The sequence below is a fragment of the Notamacropus eugenii genome, chromosome 1 (assembly GCF_028372415.1).
Source record: "Notamacropus eugenii isolate mMacEug1 chromosome 1, mMacEug1.pri_v2, whole genome shotgun sequence".
Taxonomy (NCBI): Eukaryota; Metazoa; Chordata; class Mammalia; order Diprotodontia; family Macropodidae; genus Notamacropus; species Notamacropus eugenii.
The window spans coordinates 415673335-415691984 of record NC_092872.1 but is presented as its reverse complement, the minus strand read 5'-3'; the positions used below and the strand labels follow the sequence as shown (position 1 = coordinate 415691984).

The 18650-nt window shown below is 34.1% G+C and overlaps 1 protein-coding gene across 4 annotated transcripts in view; it reads left to right on the top strand.

Moving 5' to 3' along the window:
- Positions 1 to 15061, top strand: part of CNOT6 (CCR4-NOT transcription complex subunit 6) — a 52009-nt gene extending 36948 nt beyond the window's left edge. For 3 of the 4 annotated variants that reach the window (XM_072631221.1, XM_072631218.1, XM_072631219.1), the window contains 8 exons: positions 418 to 522; positions 607 to 675; positions 1577 to 1734; positions 2651 to 2805; positions 3585 to 3739; positions 4308 to 4538; positions 6104 to 6306; positions 11029 to 15061. In XM_072631221.1, the coding sequence (XP_072487322.1) occupies positions 418 to 522; positions 607 to 675; positions 1577 to 1734; positions 2651 to 2805; positions 3585 to 3739; positions 4308 to 4538; positions 6104 to 6306; positions 11029 to 11241 (1289 nt within the window). In that variant the 3' untranslated portion in view covers positions 11242 to 15061. The remainder of the gene's footprint in view (positions 1 to 417; positions 523 to 606; positions 676 to 1576; positions 1735 to 2650; positions 2806 to 3584; positions 3740 to 4307; positions 4539 to 6103; positions 6307 to 11028) is intronic. The other variant, XM_072631220.1, reaches the window with a different exon arrangement.
- The last annotated feature ends 3589 nt before the right edge of the window (positions 15062 to 18650 follow it).

Here is an 18650-nt window from a genome sequence, read left to right as displayed (position 1 = left end):
TTGTATTCTTGTAAATTTGACTCAGTTCTCTATTGGATTTGTTTGTGCAAAAACTTTTCAATTTAATCAAAATTGTCCATTTTGCAATTTATAATCTATTAGACTTTGTTATTTACCCACTAGCCAAGAAAGTACTGTAGCCTGAAGAAGCAAACATGTTTCATACCTATACATTAATCACTTTTACCTTTTCACTTAATCTGATTAAAATCCAGAGGAAAAAAATGTGTTTTGTTTCTCAGCTTTTGCTGTTTGTGAAGATTTTTTTTTCTGATTAAAACAATTTCATTTAAATTAATTTAGGGTAGTTCAGTTTATGAAACTTAAAGGTAATTAATAATTCATAATAATTTTGCAATTTCTAAATTGAATACTTATAAATTGAATCTTATTTTGCTTTTTTTAAAATACTTCAAGGAAATCCACTTACACAAGATATATTGAACCTCTATCAGGAACCAGATGGAACAAGAAGGCTACTGAACTATTTGCTTGATAATTTGGCAGGTACTGGAAAAACAAGTAAGTGGTAATTAGTTTAGATTACTTTTTTGGGAAGACAAATAGAAATATTGTCATTTCATTTTGTGTTAAATATTCCACTAGTGGCAACAGAACAACCACCTCCAAGATCTTGGATTATGTTACAAGAACCAGACAGAACAAGGCCAACTGGTTGGTAGCATTGTTTTTGTTTGCTTTTTTTTTCCTACTAGTTATTTCTAAATATGATTTAAGTTAGGGTATACCAGTGATTGTGGACCCTTTGTAAAAAAAAACAAACCTATCTACAATTGACGTAATTTGGAAAATACTAATAATCATATTTTTTGAAAACTAAACTTCTCCCCATCATCGTGCCCAGCCTCTGTGTGGTACTGAGAATGTGCCCTGTAAAGTACAGTGAAATTTAGTCACAACAAAAGAGTATTTGCTTGATGTAATGGAGACTGGCTTAACCCTAGTTCACTTACTTTGGCCTGGGCCTCATTTTTGTCTTCTGTGATTTTACATGATATCTGAGGTCCACTTATTGCTTACATTATTTGATAGGCATTAAATCAAAATCTTTAAGACATAGGTAATGCCCTAACTGTATCAAGCAGCATTTGATTCAGTAGATTTTCAGGATAACAAAATTGTTAGTTTAATAAGAGGTTTGCCACTTGACTTTGATTCCCTTTGAAATTCTAAATTTGATAAAAATAATTTGTATAATACTTTATAATTAGTTTTAACAGGATTTTACTTAATGCTTGTGCATACGCTAACTGTGTAGTTCTGCAGAAGTGAACAAAACTTGGCTTTTAACATAACTCTATCAATTTTACATGTTTCTCCATGGAGGGTAGTTTGGGGATAGAGGGAAATGAAGAATAGGGAGGAATTGGAGAGCCTTGGAAACCTGCATTTTAGAATTTTGAATGTCTAAAAGCCAAGTCTGAACTGTTTTATTTTATTAATATTGTGTTATCCTCTAAATTAAAGTACCTTAAATTAAAGTTTAGTATTAAAAAATGTAAAAATCTTTTTTCTGAAATTGATGTAAATAAGTTAAATGATTTTTTTCCTGTAGCTTTGTTTTCTGTCATGTGCTACAATGTTCTTTGTGATAAGTATGCAACCCGGCAGTTATATGGCTATTGTCCATCATGGGCACTTACTTGGGAATACCGAAAAAAAGCCATTATGCAGGAAATCTTGAGCTGCAATGCTGACATCATAAGTCTTCAGGTAATTTTTGGAGAAAAACTTTTGTTTAAATGTACGAAATCTCATCTTTCAGAATTGGTAAAGGAACAAATGAAGTATACATTAATTGGCATCTGTCAATTAACAGAGTTTTGAATTCCTATATTTATAGGTTTCCTGTAATCCACTTACAGCATTAATCCCTTGGGTTCTAGACCTAGTGGGCAAACTATCCACTTCTCACCTCAACCCTATATTGCCCCACTGAATTAATTTCAGCCTTTGATAATATCTGAGTGTGGCCAACATTGTCCTCACTACTTCAGCATATTTTAGTCTGAAGTACCTGGGAAAATGGAGTTAGGTATAAGGGAATTTTCTTTTTATTTTAGCACCATCTTGATTAGGGCACATTGACTTTATATATGAAAAATTTACATTTATGGTGCTCACCATACCAGTCTCTGGAATGACATTATAATTAACTACTTTAAAATGACCTGGGTAGAACAGCATCTTTACACCTTAGGTTTTGTCTGTGTTCCTGGGTACCAAAAGAATTGATCTGGGCACTTTGTACTTGTAAAATGAAAAACAAGCAGGTGAGAAAATGAATTGAAAAAGGGAGATGGGCCTTTGCAGTTCTTACCTCTATAACTCAAGTGCAACACCTCTACAAATAACATGTAGGTATGTAGGCATACCCTCTATAAGTTTGCCTTGACCAATGCCTTTTTGCAGTAAAAAGGTTAATACATTGTAACTAAAGTCAGCCATAATATCATCATCCTTTAACAGGTAGCGATCCTTTGATACTTACTAACCCCTTTTCACCTAACATTATGTTTTAATGTAACTAATTAATTATGGTAGGTAGGGTATGCTTATAATAGTTTGTGTGTCATAATGAATTTGTTTTTAGGGAACTGAAATACTTTGCTGTTTATGATTTTTTCAGGAGGTTGAGACTGAACAGTATTACAGTTTTTTTCTGGTAGAGCTAAAGGAACGCGGCTACAATGGATTCTTTAGTCCAAAATCTAGAGCTAGGACAATGTCAGAACAAGAAAGAAAACATGTTGATGGTTGTGCAATATTCTTCAAGACAGAAAAGTAAGTACTTGCAAACATAAAACATTTAACTCTTTATTCTGGGTGTCTTTTTTAAGGAGATATCAACTCATTTGTTGATTGAATGCATTAAATAAACTGAATTATTAATAAAAATGAAGTTACTGCCATAATTTTTGTCCTAATAGATTTGAAGGAAAATTCATATGTGTCTATACATATACATTTTTTTTCTATTTTCTGTTAATTGTCGGGGTTTAATTCATATAAATGGAAGTACCATGTGCCCTCTGCGTGTTCCCAAAGAACTTCTTAAATTGCCTATCTTGAACCTGATCCTTGGGAAAGTGTGGCATATGAGCTCTAAGAAGATTGTGTGCATTGTGGCTAAGTCAAATTTAAGTTCAGAGAAGAGAACCTCCTTGTTAGGTGTGCAGTGCTCTAAAACCCTGTGTAGATTAGTGCCAAACTGAAAATGATTTAAAATTAATTTTGGAAAGTTGCCATTAAATGTGGAGAATTTGTCTTCAAGTGATCTTAGCTCCATCAGATATACATAAATATGCACAGGATTAGAAATCTTTGTACTTTTCAAATTACAGAATTTTGGAACTAGAAAGATTTAGCCAGACCAATTTTCTCATTTTTCAGATGGGGAAACAAAAAGTCTCAGAGAGAAAGAGTATCTTACCAAAGTCATGTTGTAGAGTGGGGACTTAAGGCCAGGCCTCCTATCTCTTGGTCTCAGGCTCTTTCCTTTATACCATGCTGCCTCTCCTGAGAAAGCATTTTTTCAACTATGCTTTTTTTTTGATATTTAGATTCACATTGGTTCAGAAACACACTGTTGAATTCAATCAACTAGCAATGGCAAATTCAGAAGGGTCTGAAGCTATGCTGAACAGAGTTATGACAAAAGATAACATTGGAGTTGCAGTGCTACTAGAACTTCGAAAAGAATTGATTGAAATGTCATGTAAGTGACTAATTTCTGATGAAATTGGGATCTAAAATATAGATGTGTTGTCTTCTCAGCTTTGAAGAGAGTAGAAATCTGAAAATAGCTAATCTTATCTTGATTAGTCCCCCCAAAAAAGTGAAATTTCAGTCTTTTCCAATATGTCAAATCATTTCTCCTACCCACAGAGCTTAAGATATAGGGGAATTTCCTAAGGAAGTCTTGTAAAGAATGAGTGAAAAGCAAAAAGCCTTCATTATTTGCTTCTAGGCATTTTTGATTTGAAAGAAATAGAGAGGTAAATATGAAATGAAATAGCCATTCATACCCTGAACATCAACACTTTTCTACTTTTTTTGGCAGCAAAGGTAGATTGGAAGTAGTCTCCCTTTTGAAGTTGTGTGTGTGTGTGTGTGTGTGTGTGTGTGTGTGTGTGTGTGTGTGTGTGTGTGTGTTTTAAAGGATCTTAAGACTATTTAAGTACTAAGGACATTTTTAAATGAGTTGAGCCATTTAAAATAATTTGCTTTCAGTCATAAGATTGTGAGAAATGAAATGTTTGGTTTCTCTTGTCCTCTAATTTTAGCTGGAAAGCCACATCTTGGAACAGAAAAGCAACTTATTCTTGTTGCTAATGCACATATGCATTGGGATCCTGAATATTCTGATGTGAAATTGGTACAAACTATGATGTTCCTCTCTGAAGTAAAGAACATCATTGACAAAGCCTCTCGGAGTCTCAAGTCAAGTGTACTGGGAGAACTTGGAACCATTCCACTTGTGCTGTGTGCAGATCTCAATTCTTTGCCAGACTCTGGTAAGAACAACAATATTTATTTTGTAGAATACTTTTTTTTTATATATATAAATGCATTAGTCACCAAAGATGATATTGATGATTAGACTTAGCATTTGAAAAGACCTACTTCAAATGTATGCCATGAAATGGTTTTGTACATTTAAAAAATGAAATAGTATAATGAAAAATCCTAATATGTTAAACTTTATTCCTCTTGGATGACACACAGTTTAAATAGAGAAATGACCTAATTAGAATTTAGGTATCTGAATTAGTGCTCTTAAGTCAGGGGTTGACACCTCTGGATTCTGTCCTCAGAATAATGTTTTTAAACATGAAATAAGATATATAGGATTACAAAGGAAACTAATTATATTGGACGTTATCAGACTCCGGGTTAAGATTCTCTCATCTTGCATTTTTGAAAGGCAAAAATAATGTATCCTATTCCTCCTGCTATGTTTTTAGTTCCATGAGGGGTGAGGACCCTGTCTTACTTATTTTTGTATCTTTCACAGCATTGTACTCTGCACGTACTATATGATTAAGTGAAGTGATAGTTAAAAATTAATTATTTATAAATCTGTTCATGTCTTTTTTATTTGTAACAGACCATTAAAGTTTGTTTATCTTGTTCATAAAAGTGGACACTTGTTTTCATTCTCTTAATATCTATATGTATTCTTCAGTTGTTTGGTGTAACCCAAATTCTGAGAAGATTGTTAACAATACCTCTTTTAGATTCCAACCATCCTTTCACAGGATCTCAGATATGATATCTTTTATTGGCATAGGGTAGGCTAAATTGGTCTTATTTTTTATTTTCAAAATTCAAGGAAATTGACTTCAGCCAAGTTGGGTGAATGAACCAGACTGCATTTGAAGTGCTATTTGGTATGTCATTATGTGATAAAGTAGAAAGAATATTGAGTTTTGAATCAGAAAAGCCCAGTTCAAATTCTGGCTTTGCTGCTTACTTTTGTGACCTTTAACAAGTCATTTTATTTCCTGGATCTCTTGTCTTGTAAAATGAAAGGACTGAAATGGTGACCTCTAAGGTTCTTTGTACTTCTAAATCTGTCAACCTTTGACCCTATTAGATTTTAAAGCTTGTGCTACCAAACTGGAAGATGCTTTATTTGTTTAGATTTCTCTCCTATATTTATACCCTCTTCCTTCACAAACACAAGTACAATGCAAGAATATTCTTTAATTTGGTAGAATAAATACAATATCAAGTAATTTGCTTACTAAACTCTAAGGATAGTTAGAGAAGTGAGCTTTAAAGCAAATGGTTTGACCTCTACAACTGATCTCATAAAGCTTTCAGGAAATTATTATTGCTAATTAGGATTGAAGATTATGCACCGGAAATATCACTGCATAATATCCCCCTGTCTTAGTAGTAAAGTATCTGGAAATGGTAGAAATGTGATGTTAAGTAAACATGAATTTTAAGATGCTTCTGTAAATAGTATTTTTAGAGCATTTACTTACATTATATATTTATCATAAGACAACTTGGTAAGCCTGACAATTTTAACTAACTAAATTTTAATTGGTAATTTTTTTGTTTATTATAGGTGTTGTAGAATACTTGAGTACTGGTGGAGTAGAAACAAATCATAAGGATTTCAAAGAACTGAGATACAACGAAAGTCTTACTAACTTCAGCTGTAATGGGAAAAATGGAACGACAAATGGAAGGATTACGCATGGTTTCAAGTTAAAGAGTGCCTATGAGAATGGCCTAATGCCTTATACAAATTATACATTTGATTTCAAGGTGAGAATTTAGATTTGAAAGCATCTCTTCCATTAGAAAATCAGGTAGCCTTTTTACTTAATATAATAAAATATACATCTTTAAAACGTGAACACATTTTTAATTGGGATAAAAAGACTCATTTAAACTGTTCCTTTAGAGTACAGAGCATTGGCAAGCCCTTTGATAGAAATTCATGTGACGTGTGCTTCACTTTCTAACATAAAAATGTGTAACCATCAATAAAAAGGGAATTTTCACCTTTCATAGACTTGTATTATAATAACTCCTCATTTTCTTGTTGGGGATTGAATTATTCACAGCAGGGAACATTTTAGATCAGATTTTTCTATTAATGTTTTATATACTTCCTTGCCTTCTTAAACAGAGTATACTTATATTTCAGCACATCATTATCTACGATTTAAGTCATAATTCTATAATTTAGATGAGTTTTTTGAGTTACTACTGAAAAAATATTTATCACCTGGTAGCCTTCAGACAACTCCCCATCTCAAAAAGGGATGAGCTTTGGTTATTAGGCCTTGGACCAGATAAAATCTATCATCAAGCCTGTAATCAAGAGCTTATCAAGCCAGTTAGTTTGCATTCATCTGACCTAGGCTTTGGACATCCAAAAACCCTTTCATGTTATAGGGAGACATCAGAGGAGGATTTTAGTGGAATAGATAAAATTTGCTCAACTTAACCTCCTCTTGATTCAAGAGCATGACATAAATGTGTGCTGCCAACAGTAATTTAATTTTTGAAGTTTATAAGACTGTGTCCCTAAACTACGCCGTATTTTAAAACTATATTTGTTTTCCATACTATTTTTTCTTTTTTTAACTCTGTTATGTCTTCTAACAGTTCTCCCTACCACAGCCCACCAACAATTTGCTGCTTTTTGTTCCTCTCTGGGTTTGGAAAACAGATAACCAAACTCATCAGATACACATCTGAAATAAGAGTAAATAAACTCTAAATAAGGGGACTATCCTGTGAGGAAAGTTCTTGTGTTTCAGTGTGTATCTTTTGAAAACATGTTTTGTTTTCTCAGAGACCTCTTATGCTTCCTTCTTTTCCCTCTCTCTCTCCACCCTGCGCTCCCCACCTGCCAGCTCTGTTTTGGATAATTGAGTTGTTACTATATTGTGTAAAATGGGATGTGTTAACTAAATTGTTAAGCTGAGGTATCTTTGGTTTTACTGTCAAAATTAAGTGAAGTCAGATTTACTTTAGAATATTAAATTATGGGGAAAGTTTTATTATTGCCCCACTTCCTGATTTTTTTGTTGGGTTGGTCAAAGATGCATCTGGACAATACAAGTTGAAGGATTGTTCTTATGTCCAAGGTGTAGCATGAAATTGTTTCTTTCTTGAATTAATTTGTCAGTTACTAAATAAATGTGGTGAGAGAGGTGGTAGCTTGAAAAACAATGCATTCTCAATTTTTATGACAGCTTTTGAAGCAGTTCTTAAATTTGCCTTTGTCTAACAATAGAGCAATAGAAGTGAAGTCTGATGGTGCCTTACAGTTCCCATTGAAATTCCATTGTAAACTCTAGATTTCTAGATTGCTAGAGTACTTGAGCTTAAAAGAGGCTGTAGAGCTTATCAATCTACCCCCAACCTCTCATCCCTCCATTTTTCAGTGGAAGAACCAGATAATCAGAGTTGTGGTTTGTCCATGACACACAGCTGAGTTCTGACAGAGCAGGGACTCAAACCTTGTCCCCTTGATTCCCATTCCAATGCTCTTTATATTTCTTTATACTGAATATTGCTGTTTCTTTGTTCATGGACTAGCAAAAAAAGGTGTTCTCTTCCTTACCCAAGTATCTCTGTATAGTCTTAACATTTAAAAGAATAAGAATTAGGTGAGTGGATTGGTTTTAGGTTAGAAAAAGACTTCCTCTTCATATTTACTCAGTACATGCTTATTTGAATAGAATTTCTGTCATGGAAATACATGATGATCAAAATGTGTGACCCTCAGTAAGGGGAAAAAATCAACTTTCAATGTAAATTGATGATGTAATAACACTTAGTTTCTGTGTAAAACCAAAAGTAAGGTGGTCTTACTTCATGAGTTATAGTGTCTAGAAGATGATTTTTATAATGCTGTTTCTGAGATACTATGATATCCCTTTTGGAATTATGTACAATATAGCATATATTCTAATTTTTAAGTTGATTATCTATTATTGTGTGTAGAGGGTAGTTTTTATTAACCAGGTACATTTCATTCCTTGATCATACTTGATAAATTTATAGTAACCTTACCGTAGCAGTAATTTATTGTGTTTGCATTAGACAAACATGAGAGTGAGCTACTGGCCCCAAGATTAGTCTTATTCACAACTTGTTGCCTGTGAATAAAATCTATGGAGGAATTATTACTCTAGAATAGAGCACTAGGCCTGAAGTCAGGAAGACCTAACCTCAAGTCTAGCTTCTGACATTTACTAGCTATGTGACCCTGAGCACATCACTTAATCTGTCTGCCTCAGTTTCCTCAACTATAAAAGAGGAATAAAAATATCACCTACTTCCCAGGGTTGTCATGAGGATCACATGAGATAATGGTGTAAATTGCTTAGCACGGTACCTGGTACATGGTAGGTACTTCAAAATGCTTATCTCCTGAGGGTGCACCTCCTGCCACACACACTTTCTATTAACCCAATTAACATGAGTGTGTTTTCCTTATTGCTCAAATGGAAGGATTCATTGATAGAATTGTTAGGGCAACAGCGAACTACTCTTTAAAACAGGGCTGCACAACCTGTGGCTCGCTTTAAAACCTTGGCGTCTATATCTTTTTTTTTTAAACCTTTTTAAAAAAGAAAACATAGTGAGGAAATAATAAAAAGTTGTCAGAAGACACATGCAAATAGCATCTGATTCATCAGAGATTAAACCTGGAACCAGAAAAGAAAGTGAAGACTAATTTTTGATGGTGTTGATACTTTGTACTTGCCATTTTTTCTGCTTTCTGCAGTATCTTTCATGTTCTTTTTTTGTGATGAATTCACTATGTCCTCATTTGCTTCTTCACCCTAGCCTGCCCTGACCTTAATTTCCCTGCTTGCATCTCTTTTCCCCATTAAAAATGTCAGTCAAATACATGGAAATGTGTTTTGCATGACTGTACATGTATAAACCCATGTCAAATTGCTTACCTTCTCCATGAGGGGAGGGAGGGAGAGAATTTGGAACTCAGAATTTGAAAAAAGAATGCTAAAATTGTTTTTACATGTAATTGGGAAAAATGAAACGCTAAATTAAAATTTTTAAAAGTCAGTCAAAACTGAACTCTCTAGATTTATGTTTTGAGTAAAGACATTAGGAGAGTCTCTCTTTCAGTGCTTTCATTAATTATATAAGAGAAGGCCCTGTGCTGTAATGGAAGTTGAGTTGAGAGACCTGGATTCATACCCAAATTCTAGCACTTACCTGTGTGACAGGCAAATAATTTAATCTCTCTGAGCCTTGGTTTCCTCATTTATTAAATGAGGTTAATACCAAAAGTACCTACCTTACAGAATTAAGAATAAATGAGGGAATGTATGTAAAGCCCTTTTCACATTTTAAAGTGCTGTATGTCAGTTATTCCTAAAAATAATCCCATCTCTCCTCTATATACTTAGCTGCAGCAGTGAAGGAGGAGGAACCAGGTATTTATAACTCCTTACTAGGGCAGCTGATTTCATTTAAAAAAGTAAAGATGCCCCAGTGAAATAATCTGTCTTTCTGAAAATACTGCTTTTGTGTATGGATGTGCCTGTCACAAAATGTCTTTTATCCTGTTTAGAGATTCTATGGATTATTTGTCTGTATTCATGTATTTATGAATTTTAAGTTATTCACATTATGTGTGTTTTGCACCTGAATCCTGCAATAGAATGTTTGCCATGTCTTTACTACCATAGATCTCAGTGTAGATTGTAGCCCCTCCACATCTTGCACAGTTCTTTGTAAATTTCTGCGGCCAAAAAAACTCATCATCTGGTGTAGTGGCCAACCTGCTGCTTATGAGTCCCTCTACATTTAACTAGGGTAGTGTTCAGATGAGACAACCACATCACATAGTCCATGACCTATGCTTATACTCAGCAAGCATAGCCTTGGAGAACCCGGGGTCATTATCACCTCATGAGGTATCTTAATAGGACTTGGGGGGGCGGGGAAGAAAAGATCGTTTTCAGTTGAGTGTTGCTATGGTTTATTGTTTCTTCATAGAGATGATATGTTCTAATTGGCATAGCTGTAACCCATCTTCCTACCCCCATCCCCCAGAATTAGGTCATTAACATTTTAATTTGTACAGCTTTATACTGCTGGTTGGAACTAATTAGCTCTATTCATTTCAGCTAGTCACCTTTGTTATCTCTAGTGGAACCTGATATTTTCTTCCTATCATTCAATATTCTACAGAGTACTAGATTAGTGGCAGGACTGGATCAAGACAGGTCTCAAGAGGCAGGATTTATATTGACTTCATTCTAAAGCCAAGTAGCATAATCTGGAAGCCACTTTTCTGCCCTTTTCCTTCCTGTCATTGACCTGAGTCAAATCCTTCCTAATGATTTATGTTCTCATTGCTCTCTTTGACTGAAGTTGTTTGAATGATTTGGTTTATGGTAATACCAGTGATAAAACTTGAAAACTGTGTTCCCCAAAGAAAGCCCTTGATGTTTCAATAACATCTTGTGGGTTTTGTTTTTGTTTGTTTTCCAGGGTATTATTGACTACATCTTCTACTCTAAACCTCAGCTGAACATCCTAGGCATTCTTGGACCTCTGGATCACCATTGGCTAATAGAGAACAATATAAGCGGCTGTCCACACCCACTCATCCCTTCTGACCACTTCTCACTTTTTGCACAACTGGAGCTCTTATTACCCTTCCTGCCCCCAGTCAATGGTATCCACCTTCCTGGCAGGAGGTAGTCAAGTATATTCAGAGGACAACCTCAATCTGATTTGTAAAATTGTAAAATCTGAATATAGAGGAGTGAGGTATGGCCAACAGGGATTTTTTTCTTAATGATGACCTGAATTTTCAATCTTGATTATTTGGTAAAGACATAGTAAAAGCCAGGTGCTATCAACAGAGACAAAATTCTGAGCCCAATCTGCTTTGTATACTGATAGACAGGGATTGGTGCATTTGCACCTGTCTTTAATTTGTTACAAGTAATCTTCCTATTCTTTCCAGCATAATATTTTCATGCCTTGAAATAGGGAAATGTTTATACAACATATTCTCTTTGCACAGAAATCTGTAGCACTACTTTCTGAGGCCAGTAGTAACATCAAGAGACCATTCTTCTGTACTTCACTCCCTCCTTTTTCAGACTTGTTTGTAAAATAGAGAATTTGAATTTAGCCTTTATGCTTATATATGAACTACAGAAGACCTGATTTATGAGATTTTGTACTTTAAAAAAATCAGATTTGGAAATGATTGTATTGTAAACTAAGGCTAAATTTTTATTGGTTTCATGTGTTAGGACAGCTTGTAAGTAAAAGAAGCTGCCACAGGCTTTCTCTGCTAAGGATTTGCACTGTTAGGGTTGTGTTGGCCCTCTTGAACTACTTTATTTTTAAATTGAGAACGTTGCTTTTTCAATCAAAATCTGTTTAAAGCTTAAGACATTATTAACTCTGACCAGAGATAACTTATCCATGCATTTCTGAATTGTATGAAAAACGACTCCCAGGACAGATAAGCTAAGCAGTGAATGATCAGTAGACTTGTGTACATTCTAATATTTTTAAATCTTTAACTTTTTTAAGTTAAGAAAAATTAGGGATGCTTATGTACAGCTTCTTAACTTCTGTTTAAAATATTACTTGTCCTATCTCCACTGTGCCTGCTCTTATTTGTTCTCAACAAGCACTGCCTGTGCATGCAGAGAGAATCTGTGCATCCTCTTTTATATTTTTAAAATACTGTTAACGTTTGTGAGAATTTTATGAAAATGCTTTTGTAGAAGCTGTGGCATTTTTTCCTTTTGTGAAGCATTGAATATCACATATTTGAACATGTTCAGAATGTGGGTCCCCAATTCCTAGCTCACCAAACCCAAGCACTGCTCACAGAGTCATTGCACAGTGCTGCCTGTCACTCAAACTACTACTATCATGTGAATTCTTTTCAGTTTCAGTGTGTTCCTGTCTCCAAAAAAGAGAATATCATTCCTTGAAAAAAAAAGTAATGTTTTCTCATTTATGAAGCAGTGTAAATTAAATGTATATTCAGAACAGGTTCCCAAGACAATTTTTCAGATCATTTTAAAGTGACCAAGTCTTATTTTAGTGTGTCAATCAAGACAGAAGTTATATCATATCCTGTGTTTGTTGCTCATAGTGCCATTAGTAGCTTAGAGATGTAAAGCCAACTTTATCTTGAAAAATAACTTATATTTTCTTTCCCCGTTCTCTCATCTTTCAAAAATCAATTAAATGAATTCCAAAAGAGCTTGGTCCAACTGCTTTTGTTTCAACTGCAGGCAGGGAAGCAAAAGGGCACTGTAAGAACATTAAGGGAAAAATTACTCAATGCTGTGAGCATTTTTTTAAATACAGTGAATGAGTCATTGCCAATAATGACTTAAAATTTTATTATAAAATGTCAGCACTTAAATGTGCTTAACCATTTTAAGATAAAATTATATAGTGTGTAAATTTTAATATTTTTCACTTTAAATTTCTAAAGTCTTGATCTTGAATTCTTGTCTGGGACCTGGTTTTTGTTTGAGGTGGTTTTTTTTTTTTTTTGGTTTGGTTTTGGTTTTTTAAAGTTGTGCAGACATCAACATGTCCAGGTTATAATCAGTACATTGAAATGCAGGTAGAATTGTTGTAGTAGTGTCAATGCATAATTTTTATGGTTTTTTGTTTTTGTTTTTTTGTAAAGTGTGAATAAAAGGTGTTTACTCATGTTTCCTTAACAATGTGTTGGTAATATGCATCATGACAATTTCCAGTGAAGATGAGCTAGTTGAGTTCACCAAATTGAGTAAACTATTTTTCTGATGATCTGGATTATGTAATAATAAGTCCAGAAAGTTTTATGGCAGGTTTGGGGGAAGCACTTATTCATTTTGTATTTGTTAGTAGGGGCTATTTTACTTTACTAGGTGCTGGAGCTGGAGTGCACTTGTTAGATTCTTAAAGGTTTGAGCTTTACTTATTATGTTTCACCTGTATTTGTTACTGTCTTAAATAGATTTGAATTTATGGCAGCAGAGTAAAATATTATGAACTGTTGTGTCTTGAAGATACTTGTTCTTGCCTAGACCAGATATATTGCAGTCTTTGGGTCAGTTTAAATTGCTTTTCCACCTTTTAGATAGTGATAAATTGAATTGTAAGGATCTAAGTAATGGTTTACAGCTATAATTTCAAAGGAGAAATATTTTGAATCTAAAGGGGAAGAACAGTTACACCCAAACTGAACTGAGATGCTTTTGTCAAGCAAGCTTTATGTTAAAATATTTTCCTATGTCATGAATCTAATTTAACATCATTTCCAACAAGCCGTACCCAAAAAGATGCAATAAAATTCATATGTTTTCACAGTGCAGATTTTTTTTCTTCAAAAGCTCTGTAACAGATATTAATTAAATGCAGTTTTGGTGTTGCCATAACAGGCCTTCAGTGTTCTTGCTAATAATAGCACATCATACAAATGTTCTTTAAAGTGGGGTGGGAGGGTGGCAAAGGGGAAAGTGAAGGGTTAGAGTTTCCTCTCTTACAGGAAAACAGGTATTTGGGGCCATTAAATTCCATGCTGTAAAGTGTCTTGAAGCTCGGGACAGTCTGCAGTATCTATGGAGATTATTTATCCTTTGAGAAAATAATGTTCATCTAAATTAGCTTGTGGCACAATTTAAACTAAAGCTGTGGAAATATGATCTAATTGAAACTTAAAAAAAGACAAATAGGATTAATTAGGCAAAGACGACTACTAGGAAATTTGTTGTTATTATGTTCAACTCAGTGACATCCAGTAAGCCTTAGTTTGGCCTAATGCTTCTAAATCTAGGGAAATTATCTTCCTGAATGTTGGATTTTAAATTCAAATTCAAATTTTTTTCTAAGATGCAAATTCTTAATAGATAGTTTTCAGTATTCCTTTTTTGTCTATGTATGGTATGACTCTAAAGTAATAAGGCTGGATTTCTATAAGCTACATAAAATCAGTCTCACTACATTAGAGTCCCATCCAAGACAAAAGAATTTCTACAGTTTATTTTTAAAGCAATCCACCAAACTGTATAACTTTATTATTCAAGCAACTGCTCCTGTAGGCATTTCTTAACCCAGCCTGAAACAGTATTTTAGTATATGTTAACTTTGCGATTTTTTTTGGCTACATATATTTTAATAACACATAGTTGTCTTGGTATGTTCAAGTAGTGTCTAAAGTAGAATATCTAGTCTTTCTTCTCAGTACTTCTGTATAATGTGTGATGCACTGGACTATCTCTTGTTTACCATTCATGTAATACAAACCAGCACATTATCAGCACTAAGCTCAAAGAATGTTGCATTTGTCTAGGCAGCTCTTTAATAAGATTATTGGGAAACTGAATATGGTCTGATGGTAAACAAGGGCTTTTACTGTTCTCTTCAGTGGAACTTTCTTCTTGGTCAAATTGTAACTAGCTAGTATTATATTTATATACAGGGTCTTTTTTTCTTTACCAATGTATTTTCCTACTCATAGCTGACCAATAAATTCATTATCTGTTTCAAACTATTTTTTTATGTGTAATTTCTATAGCATCTGTGTAAAGTATCAAGAACAATAAATGTTGGTGTACTTGAGCTTCTTCATATGTGAAATGTCGGGGTTGGACTAGTTGCCAGAGCTCTTCCAGCTCACTGTGTCATGAGGTGTCTCCCTGGAGAATATTCTCCCTGGAGAATACTGGAGGTCTTTAGGCTAGATGACTTGCCAGTATTTTAGAAGGAATTCATGCTTTATGGGTTTAGGTTACTCCTTATAACTCTGAGGGAATTATGTTTTAGAGAGCAGTCCTTTTAGATATGTTTTTTTGTTTTTTAAATTTCATTGACCTCTGATAGAGCAAGTAGGTGCTCAGGTCATTCTGTTGGGAAGAATGCAGACATTGCGTATTTAAGATAGGTTCCCTTCTATATGCATTTGTGCCCTTCCAGCAGGATTGAAAGCAACAAATGTGTGTGATTAGTATTTGTTCTCAAGCATAATGGAGGTTCAGTGGTATTGATTCTTCCACAAACATTTGACATACCCAAATATATTTTGTGTTGTAAGAAAGGTTTTGAAATAGTTGTGACATCCCAACCACAGTCATTTGGAGGGAGACAAAAATTTATTTTCCTGTCCTCTTCTAACAATGGAAACAATGAATCTTTTTATAGATATGCTTTATGTGCTTCTTAAAATATATCCATTTATAAATGAAATATTTACTAGATTTATTAGGAGACAATCCATATAAAGTGTATGTTTGCCAAAGCATTCAATTTTATCTTGGCAGTCTACTCAGCCTTAAAGAGTAAGGATTTCATTTGGTAATTTCTGCATGGGAAAAGTGTCTTTTCTGCTTCAATTTTTGAGGTAGCATTAGTATAAATATTAAGGCAATGATATCCATATAATTTTTTCAGATATTTACATATTTTTGTTTTCATCTTTACAGAATGTACTTGCACCAAGTTTTCACAGGAAGGCTACTGAATGCTATATGCTACCATGTGCAAATCAAACCAAAATTAGGTAGTGTGCTTGATGTATACAAGAGAGAGTCATGGATGTAAGGTGAATTTCCATTTTTTGTAGACATGATTTGTTCATAATACACATGTTGCTGCATATGCTCATTACTTCATTATATTGAGTTGGCAACATTTTAAAGTCTTAAACATACTTAAATTCACTTTAGTTTTTGACTTCTGTTGGGTGAAAATCAGTTTTACAAATCTTAGAAGAACTGGATCCATTTCATTCAAGTAAGCAAACAATGTAATACGTTATTTGAAGATTTTCAGACCTGGTTTCTAATTCTGCCTTGCTGCTAACTCACAAGGTGGCTTAAACAAATCACTTTACCTCTCATCCACAAAATGAAAAAGTTGAGTTTTATTATCTCTAATAATCCAGAAGTCTGAATCAACATCTGAATTTTATAAATATAAGTTAAACATTCATATAGGTAAACTTAGAAAATCAAATCATGGGAAATCATATACAATAATTACAATAACTCAGAATTATATAGCCGTTACAAATACTTTCTTCATAGTAATCCTGTGAGGCAGGTAGCCATTGCTTCCCAAATGCTTTCCTCACAGCTCTCTAAGGCAGGTATTGGAAATAACATTAGAAGCTGCCTCCTAGCTTCTGTCTCTTTTTTTAAAGTCGCTTATTTGAAGTTACACAAGAGAAATGGTAGGATTAAGGTTTGAACTTAGATATTCTGACTCTCAATCTAGTTCTTTCTCCCACACATAGCAGACCTGCCCAGAAGTGGGACATTTTGAAGAATTTTGTGGTGTGTTTTTCAATCTTTTATAGCTCAGGATAAAAATCAGTCCCGAATTGTTATATCGTTTCATGTACCATATTTAGCATTTAGAAATAACTGAATGCCCATCAAATGGTCAAATGTCTCTCTTTTTTTTGGAGGCATTGCTTTTTGTTAGAATTTGAAGCAGTTCAGAATCACTACAAATTTTTTAAATCACTCAAATCTAGCCATTCAAACACCTGTCAATTATGTTATGTTGGGTCAGGCACCAAAGAAACTGCATTTTTAAAAAATGTGTAGCAGTACTTTGAAGTTCTTGTAGGGTCTTGATCATGACCCAGCCTTACAACCTCAACAGCAAAAGTGAGCTAGATTGCCATATTGCTAACTTAATGCTCCTGCCTGAGATCTGGAAGCCCCAACTCATCCACTACTTTCTGGCGAAAGAAATCTTGGACTAACCTCTACTCAGATGCAAGACACTGACATGTACAGTACAATGCAAATATTTATTAATTGCCTACTGAGGACAGAGCACCATGCTTAGTGTTAGAGATATCCAGAAGTTTAGGTCATATACAGGGAGGAAGGCCTTTTAACCTTCCTATTGATACTTAAAGCTACTTAAAATAATCTCTGAGTTGCACTGTCTTTAAATCTATCATTAAAATGTTGACCCCTGGCCCGCGTTTCAGAGGCTGTTTTGGGAAAGGGAGATAGGCTAGTCAGGCATACAGATAAGTTTGCTAAAACGTTGACATCAAGGAACATCAATGTTTGAACACTTGTTCAACTGAACTACTAGGTAGCTTGTATTATTATGTATCCTTTCATCTTATTGCACCATTTTGGTTTTTTAAATTCATTTTTAATGTTCACTATAGTGACTTCCCTTAATGTCTAAGAATGTAGAAAAGATGTTCCTTAGCTTATAATATTTGATGATGGGTTTAGAACAACTGAAGAATGTGTAAATAGCTTGAGAGTGAAGTTTCAGTAGCCAGAAGTCAACTGTGAGTGGGAGGGAGGGTTGGTGTAGTGGGCAAGCAGGTGCTGTGTCTCTCATCTGTTTAACCTTGGATTACAGTATTTTAATAGAAGGTAGCGGGGAATCAGTTATTTAAAAGAAAACCATCTATTTAAAAGAAAAGGGTTCAGGTTTTAATATAGAAAATCTTCCAAAACATTGTTTTCTTAAAACAGATATAAAAAGAAGGGAAAGAAGATGTTAAATGGTCTAAGAAATATTGAAAATTCATTTAAATCGTTAAATGTCCCAATTCCATCTTCCTATTTCATAGAGGTCTTTAATATATTCATTATGAATTCTCATTGTGGTGGATCTCCAGGGCTTAAAAACTAACTACTGTTTGCAAGTCTATTAACTGAGACCTAAAAGATGATTTAATCAGTATAAGAAGTATATTAGTGAATGTCTAGACCAAGGCTTCTTAAACTTTTTCCACTTGCAACCCCTTTTTGTGTTCCTTTCTCTGTTTCTCAGCATTGGTTGGTATTGCATGGTCTGAGGGATTTACAGTACAAAGTGTGCATGCTATGTGTTCAGAACCAAGGCACAGTGAAGCTGTGAGATGCAACACAGGCAAGTGCTACCAGAAACACCTTGGATTCATTAAATGTTTTACTTCAAATTAATTTTTCGTCATTTTGCATTTAGAAACCTTTTAATGGTGCCAAATTTTTCATAACCACACATGGGATCATAACCCAGTTTTCCAGACATATTTTTAAAAATTTATTTAGTAACCTCAGCTTTTGGGATAATTCATTGTTTGACAAAAACTTCTGGGAAAACTGGGTAACAGTGTGGTG